Source organism: Orussus abietinus, unplaced genomic scaffold (genome assembly GCF_000612105.2).
Source record: "Orussus abietinus isolate OABI.00-Male unplaced genomic scaffold, Oabi_2.0 scaffold201, whole genome shotgun sequence".
NCBI lineage: Eukaryota > Metazoa > Arthropoda > Insecta > Hymenoptera > Orussidae > Orussus > Orussus abietinus.
The window spans coordinates 12,879-28,173 of NW_019394355.1; the positions used below are offsets into that span (position 1 = coordinate 12,879).

At 36.1% G+C, this 15,295-nt stretch overlaps 2 protein-coding genes across 4 annotated transcripts; both read left to right on the forward strand.

The window, feature by feature from the left end:
* The first annotated feature begins 1,017 nt into the window (after positions 1-1,017).
* LOC105700164 (general transcription factor IIF subunit 1) lies at positions 1,018-4,498 on the forward strand. Of its 3 annotated transcripts, XM_012425803.1 has the most exons (8): positions 1,058-1,084; positions 1,221-1,324; positions 1,399-1,445; positions 1,951-2,322; positions 2,557-2,879; positions 2,996-3,282; positions 3,485-3,834; positions 4,182-4,498. In XM_012425803.1, exons 2-8 carry the CDS (start codon positions 1,322-1,324, stop codon positions 4,393-4,395), a joined length of 1,596 nt encoding a protein of 531 aa, XP_012281226.1. In that variant the 5' UTR covers positions 1,058-1,084; positions 1,221-1,321; the 3' UTR covers positions 4,396-4,498. The 3 variants fall into 3 exon arrangements, with proteins under 3 accessions (XP_012281227.1, XP_012281224.1, XP_012281226.1); XM_012425804.1 differs by lacking the exon at positions 1,221-1,324 and having other exon boundaries at positions 1,018-1,084; XM_012425801.1 differs by lacking the exon at positions 1,221-1,324 and having other exon boundaries at positions 1,045-1,196.
* A 1,187-nt stretch (positions 4,499-5,685) lies between these two features.
* On the forward strand, positions 5,686-15,075 carry LOC105700163 (alpha-aminoadipic semialdehyde synthase, mitochondrial). Its single transcript, XM_012425800.1, has 10 exons — positions 5,686-5,960; positions 6,609-7,091; positions 7,984-8,209; positions 8,297-8,624; positions 9,246-9,609; positions 11,527-11,849; positions 12,145-12,394; positions 12,746-13,009; positions 13,633-14,014; positions 14,448-15,075. Exons 1-10 carry the CDS (start codon positions 5,862-5,864, stop codon positions 14,561-14,563), a joined length of 2,835 nt encoding a protein of 944 aa, XP_012281223.1. The 5' UTR covers positions 5,686-5,861; the 3' UTR covers positions 14,564-15,075.
* Positions 15,076-15,295: the final 220 nt, after the last annotated feature.

A 15,295-nucleotide genomic window follows, 5' to 3' on the forward strand; every position in this document is an offset into this window, starting at 1 on the left:
GATCTGGCTCCTGTTTGACATGATTATTTAATCCTTTTCCCCTTTTTGACTAAAATGTTATTTATGAATGATGCACACATTGGATACCTTAAAAAATAAGATTACTATATCGCCATGTAACTTATCAGATATTTGACTTGGTTTTTATGTAAAATACTTTGTTAAGATATTTCACGTAAAAAAAAAAAACTCGAGTGATGTGTCGCTGCGCAACTCTATTACAGAAAGATTGTTCTTAAGGGAAGACATCTGGTTTCCTTTTATTTATCGTATATATTTGTACGAATAGTATTACTGCATACATCGGTTCGTTGAATATGAAGTTGTATTGTTTGTTTCATGGATAAAGGCAGGTAATTTCGCGTTTTTTGAGATTTTTGACGTGTATTACGTAAACCAGGTAGTTTACAGTAGAAAATCGTAGAAAACCAGCGAATTACGTTTCTGTCATGGAGAATGCCTCATGTGAACATATGATATACGGCATTCGTTAGGTTATAAACAGTTTTTCACGCACATGTAAGCATGTAAATATTTATAAGGAATACTACATTAATTTAGCCCTGTGTTCAAAATTGTTTAGATGTTTACGTTTCCAATAAGGCGGTTGCCGCAGATGCATGATATATGTATCCGTTAAGTTACAAATGTCTTTTAGCGCACATTTTAACATGTCAAAATGTTTAAGGAATTGATTTGGCGCTTGTGTTCAACATTCTTTCGACTTAACCCTGTTTAATATCAAATTTCTATCTGAATTTATTATTTTCTGTTTAGAAATAGAAGGGTGTAATATACTTCGCGTTCGCGTAGAAAGTTGGAAACGTATTATACGCTGTAATATATACGTAGAAAATCACGTGTATTACATGACGTATTATATCTGCCCAACCCTGGATAGGGGTATGTAAGAGTTATTAATCTTGGGCAATAGATGGCAGCACACAAATTGAGCGAGTTTCTGAATTCTCCGTTGGGGGCAGCACAACCTGGATCGAGCAAACCATCCCGTGCACAATTTCTTCAACGCATTTTTAACTTGACAATCGTACCGAATTGGTGATCCTAGGCCTTTAAAAGAATTGTATGTGATTCGTTCGTGTAATTGTTAAGTAGTGAGATTAAAATAATTAGACGTGGATATATAATAAGTAGTATAATTATTTATAAGTATGAGTGCAACTTCAGTTACTAAGGTGGGTTTCTTCTGTATTTTATAGAAACTGATGTAGGAATTTGATTAATCCACATAACCTCGAAAGAAATAGGTTTTGGTAGTTTGGAGCGGAATTCTATTTTTAATGGAAACTTAGATTTATACATGGTTCGTGCTTAATCACATAATATTAGATGCATAATTCAGACTGGTAATGTACATGTATGTTTATTATTTTATAGACAATGGCCGCTCCATCAGTACAGGAGTATAGCATTCGTGTTCCAAAGTAAGTACAAATGTTAACTAGAGATGCAAGTATCTGCTATAAAATCTTGGATCAATAATGTAAATGATGCATATGGTGGATTATTGACTTTAGATGGGTTAATATTCAATGTTTAACTAAAATCTTAGACATATGTAAACAGCTGGCAATTGCTTGTTACATTGTTTACATAAAACTATGTATATTTTGGAGTATTTTAAAGCATGTCTCGATATAAAAGTGGTTAATATGCAATAGTTACTCATTTTAAGAAATTGATTGCTTCTATATTTGATCAATAAACGGTTATATCGAGGTATGATACATTACTTGATAACGAAGAGAACAAAGGGAATTAGGGCTGCTTCTGGGTTATTGGTCATTCAGGCTCAAAAACAAAATTGCTACCTTGATTAATTTAATATTATTTAATTAAGAATTTCATTTGCAGTATTTGCTTTTATATATATAGATACCTTATTTTAGTTCATTTTACCTAATTAAAATGTTCTATTATATTTGATAGGAGTAGTAAGAAGAAACATAATGTGATGAGATTCAATGCAACCATGAATGTTGACTTCTCAAAGTGGTCTCAGATTAAGATGGAACGTGAAAATAACATGAAGGAATATAAAGGTATGGATGAGGAAATGCCGAAGTTTGGGGCAGGTTCTGAATTTGGTCGCGATGCAAGAGAGGAAGCTCGAAGGAAAAAATTTGGCATTAGTAGCAGAAAATATAAACCAGAGGATCAGCCATGGATTCTTAAATCAGGTGGAAAGACTGGAAAGAAATTTAAAGGCACACGTGAAGGAGGCGTTAGTGAGAATGCAGCATACTATGTGTTTACGCATGCGGCCGATGGGGCTATAGAAGCGTTTCCTTTACATGAGTGGTGAGTTTCATACATCTAAATAATTGCATAAAGTCATTTTCATTTTCAGAATGTACAGGGTTGGTCCGGTAAGATTTCTGAGTGTTTTGAGCATTAATGAATAATGTGTTTTTATCAAAGAATATTTCATGAACATTTAGTTTTATTAGGACTAATGTTTTATTAAATAAAGTAATGAAAAATTAGAAGTTTTATTAGATTAAGTTTTCATTGTTCTTTTATTTCTTTTTATAGGTATAACTTTCAGCCCATACAAAGATACAAAGCACTTAGTGCTGAAGAAGCAGAGCAAGAATTCAGCAGAAGAAATAAGGTAATGAATTACTTTTCTTTGATGCTCAGAAAAAGGCTGCGTAATGATGACGATGGGGCAGAAGATGATCCTGAATTAGCAGAAGGAGGTATAGGGAAGAGAATAGGTAAAAAGGAAAAAGATTTCAAAATCTCTGAAATGGATGAATGGATGGATTCTGATGATGACGATTCGGACAGTGACAATAACGAAGAAAAGAAACCATCTGATGAAGAAAAGGAAGCTAAACAGAAGAAGAGTAAAGGTATGCATCTATTCAAGAAAATGTTGCATAATTAATTATTGTTATTTAGAGGCAAAAAACATTTAACATGATATTTTTCCAGTCGTATTATACGAGACAATTTATGTTTTAACCAGTTGCTGTTAAAAAGAAAAAGCCTAAGAAAAAAGCTTCGGATGATGAAGCTTTTGAGGAGAGCGATGACGGAGACGAGGAAGGACGTGAATGCGACTATATTTCAGAATCCTCAGATTCAGGCTCAGAGTTGGAACAACAAAAGGAAATTAAATCGGTTGCTGAAGAAGACGCATTGAGAAAATTGTTGGTATCTGACGAGGAAGATGAAGATCAAGAGGAACAAGGAAAGAAAGATGGAGAAGAGGAAAAGGAGGAAGATGAAGAAAATAAGGACAAAGATGACAAAGTAAGAACTATCAGACAGATATTAGTCATTTAGACGTATCAATTGTTTTTTTTGTCTACTATTATCTACCATTTCGCAACTATCTTTCATTTTTGCTCCAGTTGCAGTAGATCACTTGTGCATTACTATCAATGTGTTGTCTATGTACAATTGATCCCGTTTTTTATTCAAATAGTTTACTCTAATTCCATTTGGTTATCAGGATAAAGATAAATCGAATAAAGACGCAGACAGAAAGAAGGATAAGAAGAAAAAGAAGAAACAATCAAAGAAGAAGGACACCAAAAAATCTGCGTCTGGAAAGGACTCATCTAGTGATTTCTCTAGCGACTCTGAATCCGATTCGGATGCTCAGAAGGAAAAGGATACTAAGAAACCAAACAGTGCCCATAGTTCGCGATCTGCTACCCCTACTCCTGCTGCAGCAGCCACCGCGGCTGCTGATCCTCTTAAAAGAAAACAAACAAGTTCCCCAGATTTATCGCAGGCCAAAAAGCTGAAGTTGGACAATTTCAATTTGGTTCCAGTTACTTCTTACATTCCTGGAGCGAGGTGAGTGATATCCAACTGAATATTTCTGTATCTATTTTTTACTATTCCTTTAAAAGATGTACTAGATGAAGACTCGGCAGACGGTAATTGATTGACGTTTGGAGTAGTTATGTTGTTTAAAGTGGTAAGAAACCACGTAAATGGTCAGAACTTTGCAAACAGCATAAGAGATGTCTTAATTTAAAAGTAAATAGAAACGGTTAAATATGTTAATGGTTATAGTGTCAAAGAAATAATTTACAATTTTTACATTGTTTATTAATTATCATACAAGTCTACTTAAAATGTTGAAATGAAAGTCTAATATTTAATCTGACAGTTCAAGAAAATTTGTAATAATATTGCAGCGAGTCCGGAATTACGGAAGATGCAGTTAGACGGTATCTGATGCGTAAGCCAATGACGACTACTGAACTTCTGCAGAAATTCAAATCCAAAAAGACTGGACTTACGTCCGAACAATTAGTGAACGTGATGACGCAAATATTGAAGAAAATTAACCCTACGAAACAAACAATTAAGAATAAAATGTACTTATCTATTAAAGCGCAACCAAATTGAATATTATTTCCATAGAAATTTTCGAATAAATTAAGCCCGATATTTACGCATACGATAATATTGTAGATTCTTATGGGAATGTTAAGAAAATTCTATTCTATAATCTGAGGTTTATCAATTTTTCCATCCAATCGATCCACGCGAAGCTGCAGTCGCGGTAATTTTATATAAAGGGATTATTAGAACTGAATCTACAGTGTAAGCTGCTGTGGTCGAGCCTTTAGGAATTATTTATGAAAATAATATATTTATAAATATGTATTATGAGAATTTATTTAGAATATATATATGTTCTTAAGAAAAGATTTTCTAATTACTACCATAATTGTATTTACTAAAAAATTGCACAAAAATCTGTTATTGTAGCGTTGTGGATTGATGCGTTCCATACTTGAACCTGCCGGCACCGAGGGGGCGGATATTAAGAACTGAAACCATTTATTCAATTTTCAAAATTCATTTTAAAAGTATACAAATTCTTATATGATAATCACATGTCGCATGTTGGAAGTGCATTGCGGACGGATTCAGTAAGACCTCATAACCCGACACGGTGCAAAATCTTAGTAGAGAAAATGCTAAAATCGAGATACAACAATTAAAATTCGATTTTGAACAGAGTTCTCTTCATATTTTGTAAATGTCGACAATATTGTAATCATAAAACTGTAGAGAATAATTTTGACCTAATTAAACGGTTATGAGTAATCGTGTACCGTGTGCGTTCATTGCAAGGCATGAGAATACAGTGATTGGGCCTGAGGAAAGCTTCATACGCGTAATTGTAATGATTTGAAGCGAGCAGAATTTCTTACCACCAATTTCGTTATATGAAATTAAAAACCAGAAACGTTTCGACACTCTGTAACCATTTGTTAGCTGATTTCAGCCCGCCGTGGATGGCAGTGTTCCACTGTTTGTATTTATGATGTTTGGACTCGCGAGATTTCATATACTAGGAAGTGTTGCTACTTATAGATCGGGAAACTGCGAGGATAGACTGGTAGAAACATTCTGACAAGGAACTGAACAATTGCGCTCTTACCAACGCGCCTCTTATCGTTGCTTCTTCTCTGTGTGGCGATAAGAAGCTACGGAAACGGCGGGGTGCTCGAGGGGTAAAATTTTTCCGGCGATACTCGGTATTCCCTTCAATGTATATTGCCAGGAAAGGTCAAATGTAAATAAAGATAAGAGATCTTCCGAGTTCCCGGAGTTTATCGGCGATTTGGAAATACCTCCTCTAACCCGTAACCCACGAGACGTGTAGGGTAGTCATCGGTCTTGACTTGGCACGAGTCAGAGAGCACGCCGGCAAGTACTACCAGATCGTTGACTCGAGAAAAGTTAAGTTTCGGTACAACGAGTCCGGCAAGTACGCGATAGCGAGGGTGGTAGCTTGCGTTAAGTATTCGATATTATTCATGTGCAGATAAGTGAATCGATCTATTATTAATTTCGGGGCCATGCGACTCTTGGCTTCAAATGCGCTGAGATGTGCATCGCCATTCAACAGACCGGCAGCCACGTGCCAAACTGTTCTCGTGCGAGCGCGTTTCATTAGCGTAAGTTATATTTCTCTTCTGGTTAAATCTTTAGTTATAGCAAAACCAGACTTTCAGCAATTAAGAATCTAATTACACGTTAAAATTTAAACAGTTGTATCGTGGTTCCCCGGAGCAGTTGAGAACAATTTTCATAAGCGTTTCTTTTAGTATACCTGAGAATGTACCCAAAACTCGGTGAATATAGTTCTTCTTACAGTCATTAGCTACAAGTTAGTGCTAGTTTTTTAAGAAATAATATCTTCAGAGCGAATACGGATTCGTTATGAAGTAATGAAAAGTTTTTAGCGAATGGCGAGGAAGCGTAAGTGTTTCTTTATGTACCTGTGAATTGAAAACGAGTATTCTCTTTTCTTAATTGGACATTTATTGTTACGTGACTATTTCCGATCGCAATGTAAGAAGGATATATTTAGTTTTAAGTAATTTGAATAATTGCGGTGAAATGTTTTATATTAAACACGTAGCGTTTGTCATCGTATTGGCAACGTTAAAGCTTTGTAACGTTTATCAACATAATTTTGATTTATTTGGGTTTCGTGAAAGTCCATGCTGAATTAAGGAATACTCGCGGGCATGTGTATAATTTTCAAAAAATTGTGGGAAAATAGCGATTCTTCCTAAGTTTTAACTTTCAATGTTTTTTAGAGCTTAAGAGGTAAAGTCATCGCGATAAGGCGCGAGGATCAATCGGTATGGGAAAGAAGAGCAGCTTTGGCGCCATCAAATGTGCGCCGGTTGATCCGTGCCGGAGTAAAAGTCATTGTTCAGCCCAGCAATCGAAGAGCTTATCCAGCAAAAGCTTATCTGGATGCCGGTGCATCCCTGCAAGAAGATATCAGCTCCGCTTCGGTCATTTTCGGCGTAAAGCAAGTGCCCGTAGATCAGCTCATACCGAACAAGACTTACTGCTTTTTCTCGCACACCATCAAAGCACAAGAGGGCAACATGCCGCTGTTGGATGCCGTCCTTGAGAAGAACATTAGGTTGCTCGATTATGAAAAATTAACTGATGATAATGGCCAGCGAGTCGTGGCATTCGGAAAGTATGCAGGAGTCGCTGGTATGGTCAACATTTTGCACGGGTTGGGACTTCGACTGTTGGCTTTGGGTCATCATACTCCGTTTATGGTATGTTCATAACGCAACAGTAATTGTATTTTAAATATTAATTTTTTTTTTTCTATTGCGTCAATAGTTGCAGGTTGTTCAGAACGCGCCTGATCTTCAAGGCTTTTCCGTCTTTTCCACGGAACTTTTGAAACCACTATTGTGCCCTCGCTGGTGGTTTTTGGACCAAATGCATTGTCAATATTTCGAGCCCTCACAGTTACCTTATGATCAATTTTGAACTCGTACAAAGATATCGTCCGAATTTGCTCCCTTCCCATCTTTAATTAAATAGTCTACATAAAACAAAAATTAATATTTAAAGCACAATTATTGGTATCAAGATGTAGAACGAAGTGTACGCTTTAAAATGGTGGATAACATGGATGTAATGGAAAAACAACTATATTTGAAAATTAAGCGTCAAATCTTGAGCATCAAAAACCACAGTGACCTTCTGGGCAACTTGATATAAAGAAAGTAGAGTTTCGAGCCAATTACATGTAAAGACGCAAGATATACGCGGTAATCATGAAATTTACTGCACCAGTTTTTATAGAATTTCTATAGTTATTTTCCTAATAATTTTGCAAGGGTCATGGACTTTGTTCTATTATTCTGCCATATCGGGAAGTTAAGTGACAATAAAAATTGTCAATTAATTTCGTTATCTTCATCGATTAACTTAGTAGAGCATATTTTGGGATACGTATTCTTTTTCTTTGTTTTGGTAGATAAGGCTGTAATGGTCATTTATGTAACGGTACAAGATATGAAATATGAAGAGTTAGTATCTTTATATTCCCGTCGATTTAATTACTACTACGTTTTCTTAATTCATTTCTATACGTTGAACGTATAAATTCCATATTATAGCCGCTGTGCAATTTACGTATTATTGGTCTTGTTTTAGCATATTGGACCCGCGCATAATTACAGAAATTCAGCAACAGCACGCCAAGCGATACGGGATGCAGGCTATGAAATAGCTTTAGGGGCTATGCCAAAGTCAATCGGTCCATTGACATTTGTATTTACTGGCAGCGGTAACGTCAGCCAAGGAGGACAGGAAGTTTTTCAGGAACTTCCTCACGAATACGTTCCACCGGAAACTTTGCGAAAAGTTGCAGAACATGGCGGTAAATGAGAAGTCGTTGAATATATAAGACACCTCCTTGAATATACTGATATTTTCTGACACTACATTATTTTATGTACGTATACAGACGCGACAAAAGTCTATGGGTGTGAAGTGAGAAGGCGACATCACCTGGAACGAAAGGACGGAGGGGGTTTCGATCCAGAAGAATACGTAAAACATCCGGAGCGATACATTTCCACGTTCAGTAAGAAAATAGCTCCATATGCTTCGATCATCGTCAATGGGATCTACTGGGCGGTGGATTCTCCAAAATTGTTAACCATACCAGACGCAAAGGACTTGTTAAGGCCAGCTTATACGCCTTGGCTTCCAACGAGTGTCGGTGCACCTGCATTACCTCACAGGATGTTGGCCATTTGCGATATATCAGCTGATCCTGGCGGCAGTATTGAGTAAGGCGAATTTTCCTTTTCCCAAAAAATAAAATGAAATTCGAGTTACCTCTAAGCTGCTTAAAATTGATACGTTTAACTCTACTTTGTATCGTGTCAGTTAAAACTATTATGTGGTTAAAAGGCTTTCATCTAGAAATTTTGAAAGAAGCCTCAGAAAATGTATAATTTTTAGTGTCATTAGGTGACTTCGTTTTCTTTAGCTCCAACGTGAATTTAAATGATAGGTAAAAGCTACCGATATCATGTCGTACTATTAAAATTCGTAAATCGAATTAATGTTTCAGAAGATATCTTCTTAATGATTCCACTTTGCGATTTCAATTGCATTAATGCAAGGTGGAGAAAAAGTTCCTGTACAAGCGTTCAGACGTTTTACGACCTAACTTTGTAAGGGAAGTTCTTCCCTCTCTGTACACGCGTGTGTACATATTTACAAGTAATAAATTTATACTATTTGTATGCAGGATGAGGAACAAGTTTCCGTACAAGGTTTGATCTTAAAACGCTTGAAGGCTAAATAAAAGTCTAAACTTCATAAGTGAGCAAACGTGAATCTCTTTATATGAATGTCTACAATTCGTGATATCACATAGACTTTTATTTACTTCTATGTGCCAGATTTATGAACGAGTGTACGACGATTGATACACCGTTCTGTCTTTATGATGCCGATCGCAACAAAGACACAAAGTCCTTCAAGGGCCCAGGCGTCTTAGTGTGTTCGATTGATAACATGCCCACTCAGTTGCCAAGGGAATCGACTGACTTTTTCGGAGATCTTCTTTTTCCGTATGCTCTGGATATCATCCACTCGGATGCGAAGAAACCATTGGAAGAACATAATTTCAGTCCGGCTGTTCACGGAGCAATCATCGCTTCAAATGGCCGTTTGACCCCCAACTTCGAATATATCCAGGAAATGCGACAATTGAATCAGCGTAGCCGACACAAAGCGGACAATGGCCAAACTATCAGAAAGAAGGTACCTTTACTTCCTTACCTCCTTACGTCCGTACTTACTGAAATTTCAGATTCATTATTTTTTCATCCGATTATCACAGTGATTCTCTATTACATGTTTAATATCAAATGGCAGTTTTCATTCATTATATGCGAGTGATGTAAGGAGCAAACGAGAAGAAAAAGATGCAAAATATGCAGAGCATCGTTCATTGGTACTGGGTCCTCATATTGCAGTAATTACTCACTTTTGCTTAGAACTATCTCACGACGCTTGTCTACTCTAGACCAGTAGTCGATTGCGATTATCTCAGTTATGTAGTAGATAATTATTAATTTATGAAAACTCCCCTGCATGCCTTTGGAAGCCCACAAAGGCATCGTCAGACTGGTACTTCGTCTCAAGGGAGTTACCTTGAATAATTCTTCTCATAATCTCCGAAGCTCTGTAACTCGTAAATAACTCATCTGCCGATGGTTCTCTCCTAGGAGGAACTTTGTTTTCCCTTATGGGAAATGCTAAGTTTTCCCTGAAAGGGAGTACTCTAATCGAGGGGTCGGTGAGCATGCTCAAGGTACCCAAGGGACGCCATTATGCCATCGAGCTAGTGCACAAGCATAATCTGCCTGAGTACGTGGTTATGACCTTTTGGTTGACTACACCTTGCTTGTCAGCCAGGTGAGCGATATCTTCTCCTCAGGGATGAGCGCAAAGTCGTCGAGCTAAGCAGAGGATGATGATGTCTATAGGAGAATCGCTATCGCGTTAAAATAAGTTACCTCTCACTGTCAGTTGAATTTTATCACCTCAAAGGGTCACAATTTGTATTTTCGTCGTACTTTTTTGTACTATCTTGAAGCAAGAATGTTACTAACAGGGTTTGCCCTCATTTTGGATCATGTTCTTCAGTTTTTATTGCACTGATGTTAAATTATTTTGGATATGTACTACTTCAATCAGTCCCATTCGTGTATTATCTTATAAATGACGATTTCAGTGAGTTTTGCGTGCTCTGGTAGGACGCTCCATTTTAGCAATCGTGCAGTATTGACATTCAGGTGTAAAAATTCGATGATTGAAGGTATAACATGGCGCTCGGAACAGGTGTTTAGTTTTTATATTTATCATTTTATTATACCGACACGATGTGCTATTTTGGTTGTTGGGTCATTTTTTCAAGTGAAACTTCTTAAGGCACTGTAGTACCTGTAAGTAAGCATGTTACGAAAAGGGTCCTGTTTTGAAAAGTGAACGATTTTTTTTACAGTTAATTACTATTTCCCCTGATATTTGTGTGCTAGTATTGAGATAATGTGCGCAGATGATTTTGTTTCTATTGGTACGTTCTCCCAGTTAATTTTTGATATTTAAAGTGAAATCAACATAATAGAAGTAACAATAAAAGTACCCAAAACAACCAATGTCGAACGCGTAAGGGCATTTCGTGAAAGAATAGTTTTGTTCATAATTTTTTCTTTGAGTTAAAACATTTCAATATTCAAAATGGTAATAGAGTGAATGGACGCGGAAAATGATTAAGATTATTAATACGTCCATCAGGGTCGGATTCGGTAATACTTTTTCAGTATTGACTCATCGTTATCACGTGAATTAATTCTACATGTACTTCACATCACCGTTGTATTGCTTATTAGTGTCAATTCAGTTTGTTTTCCCCAGTACTGGTTTATTATTATCCTCTCAATTCACGATTGATAACGTTGGCCGCCATTTGCTACATGCATTCGGTGTTGAATAGCAGAGTATTTCACGCATAATCAAATACATAGGCAGATGCGAATAGAATCACCGCGTCTAAGAATATGAAGAAGGTATATGAAATTTTCACGACATCTTCTTGGACATCGCTGTGCGTGATAATAAGTATGCCGCTAATCGAGCAGTTTGTTAACTGTATTTCTGTTTGTTGGATTTTAGGTCATTATATTGGGCTCAGGATACGTATCAGCTCCCGTGGTGGAGTATCTTCATAGAGATGAAAATGTGCACATAGTGGTAGCCTCGAACTTGAAGGAAGAGGCTGATGCTCTGGCGAACAGATATTCGGGTGTCGAATCCGTATTTCTCAATGTTTTGGAAAGACCAGACACATTGCAAGATGTGGTAGCTTCAGCTGATGTGGCCGTGTCGTTGTTGCCGTACTCGCTGCATCACGTTATCGTAAAAGCATGTATAGAGACAAAGACTCATCTGGTGACAGCTAGTTATGTAAATGATCAAGTCCGAGCGTTGCACGAAGAGTAAGATATACCTTTACTTAAAATTGTTTCCTATTTTTTAAATAATTTAAGTAACCGATGGAATGAGATTGTACATGAAAAAACGTCCTTATCAAAGCATCGGTATCCCTGAAAGGGAAGTTTTTAGGATGGAAAAATGTTGCCCAAGAAATCAAATATCTTTTCTTCTAAAAATTGTGTCAACGTGAGAGTCCTGGGGAAAGATGTGTCTATATACATAATTTATAATGAGTACTATAGTAATTATGCAAATAACTCTGCCATATTATTAAATACGCGATTTAATATTTTACAGGGCCGAGATGGCTGGCGTTACAGTATTGAACGAGGTTGGATTGGACCCTGGTATTGACCATTTGTTAGCATTGGAATGTTTTGACGATGTACGACAAGCTGGGGGAAAAATTGAATCGTTCGTTTCCTGGTGCGGTGGTTTGCCATCTCCGGAGTACTCGTTTAATCCTTTACGATATAAGTTCAGTTGGTCGCCGAGAGGAGCTTTGTTGAATACCCTTTCACCGGCGAAGTATCTACACGAGGGTCAGGTAAAATCTAATTAACTCCCAACAATTGTACCCTAGCTTATAAACGTTACATTTTGACGCGCAGAACGCCATTTAATCAATTTTTACGAATGTACATAAGTTAATTTATCAGCTTTTTTGTTGTCGGTGAGTAATGATTAATCTAAGTGACTTTAATAAAAATCTCACAGGTATAGTTCACCGATTGTTCGGAATCTCTTTCGGTGGTTTTCATGTATTAAGTCATTTCAAAAGTTCTACCGTTTTTGCAGATGTTATAGGCTACCTCGATACGGTAGAACATTTGGAATGACCTAATAAAAAGGTTTCTTTTGTTTCTACCGAATAATTCCATTAAATGTTTGTCAATAGGTGGTAGAAATTTCTGGTGGGGGAGATCTGATGTCCGCTGTCCAAGGTTTGGATTTCTTACCTGGTTTTGCATTGGAAGGCTTTCCAAACCGCGACAGCACCATGTATAGGGAGTTGTATGGAATTAAGGATGCACTTACCGTATTGCGCGGTACCTTAAGGTTTAAGGGCTTTGCGGATACGATACAAGGACTCCAGCTGTTAGGTCTTATAGATCCAAATCCGCACCCGATATTACATCCTAATGGACCCGATATTACGTGGGTAAGTAATCGGACCTATTTTCTGGCGTACTGCTTAATCAAAAAAATATATACCTCCCAAACACCCTATGCTACAGTTACATAATCCTGGACTAACACGATACATAACGAAAGTTATTTAAAAGATATATTGATATCATATAATATCGAATTGTTACCGTTCGGTAGCATTCTTATAAACTTGTCAGTATTGCAGTTATATAACATGTAACATGTTACCAATATTTTATGTATATGCTACGTTATTTGTTTTATAAGCGTTACACATCTGCTTAGGAAATGGTAATACAAATATTACTTATATGTTACAAATATTATGATATGCTTATACTACTGTTACATAACTGTGTTTGGTGGGTAATTCTAGAAAGAAGCATCTGTACAATGAAATAGCGTATGTTTAACGGTTTTTTTATGTGCATATACATTTATTTCGTTTTTTATTCAAGGGGCTTTATTATGTTAGGTCATTTTTGTTTTACCTCTTTGGGTGTAGATTTTCCGAAGAAGTATTTTTAAATCATTTAAAAATGCATTATGCTTATCCTTAATTTGCATGGAACAGTTTTAGAAGGAATTTATTGCTTTATTAAATAATTTCTCATCGACACTAAATACTTTCAGCGATTTTTAGTGTGCAACCTTTTGGGATTGGAAAGTGATAACATATTTTATGAGAATCTGAAGATGAAATTGGCTGATAGAGTTAATTCGGAAAAACGGGTTCAAGCAATCGAGGATTTGGGCATTTTGAATGAGGATCCTGTTCTGAAACTGCACACGCCCCTTGATACACTCACACACTATTTGTCCAAAATGTTATGTTTCGAGAAGAATGAGCGAGATTTGGTTATTCTCAGACATGATATTGGGATCTTATGGCCAGATAGCCGAAGAGAACGTAAAGGAATTAATTTAGTTATATACGGAGATCCTAATGGACATTCTGCTATGTCTCGTACCGTTGGTTATCCTGCCGCTATAGCGGTCAAAATGATTCTGGACGGTAAGATTGCATTTTACATCAATTAAATGAATTAAAAATTCAAAGCAAGCCGTGTGTAACACGATTAAAATAAACTATTTAAGAAGGCAAAAATTAAAAATAAAATTACGAGACAATATATTTTTACTTTTAAATACGAGTGATGTTACTCGTGGTTTAAGAGAAGTTAAGATAAGGTCTTGTCGCTCGATACCAAGGTTAAATATCACACGCACATGCATAATTTTTATCATTCAAATATCATTTAAAGGTATTATTAACATTTATTGAATAATAATTTAAATCATTAATTTTTAACAAGAGAATGATATTGGACTATTTCTGAGGGCTTTGAATGTTTTCACAGTATAGATCCATTATGACGTTGTTATATGTTTCGAATTGTCTGGAAATATTAATTAATTTGAAACTAATATTTTTTTTTGTTATATAGGTGAGATACAGCAGCGAGGTATAGTGCTCCCATTCACATCAGACATTTATCGACCGATGTTGAACAGATTAAAGGCCGAGGGCGTGGAGTCTTTCGAAACATCTAAATGGTTCTAAAACGTACTCATCTCCTTGCGAATGATTATTTAAAATCGCAACTTTGGCACACAAAAGTGCCTTCGGAATTTCTTTCAGTTTTCAGAAAGTGCTTGAAAATGCAGTAAAATAATCGGAGCATCATAAAAATTAAGATGATTACTTATTTCATCGTTTTATAATTTAAGTGCGTTTTTGATGACGACGGAAAAGAAAAAAGTGTCAGTAAAAAATACAACTTTCGAAGTTACGAACTTAAGAACATAAGACTTTCAGACATCACAAGATTCTGAATTTCTCATAATATTGTTTATTGTAAGATTTGTCAATCTATAATTAGTTTTTATATTTACATTACTTTCGAACCACTGAAAATAGAGTATATTAAAGATTTTAAAAGTATAGATTTTGGCACTTAGGACCATGCTTCTGTATATTTTTCCATGATCAGTCATCCATTGTCTTTGTTGTCTTTTAACAGTTTCTAAAAATGAGTTTTCATAGGTACAAATAAACATTTTTATTTTTACTAAGTATTGCGTGATTTATTTTAATTAGTCACACAGAACAGAATTATTAACCGATTGACTGTTTCGATCAGCTACTGTCAATCACGTAAAATATAATTATAATCATATGTATCGTGCTTCGTTGAATTCTCCTTAATTCCTATTTTAATTTTATTCAATAAGAAATACATAAGGTAAGTGTACTAGTGGCCGAACCATCCCTGCCGCCGAAAACCACTTCAAA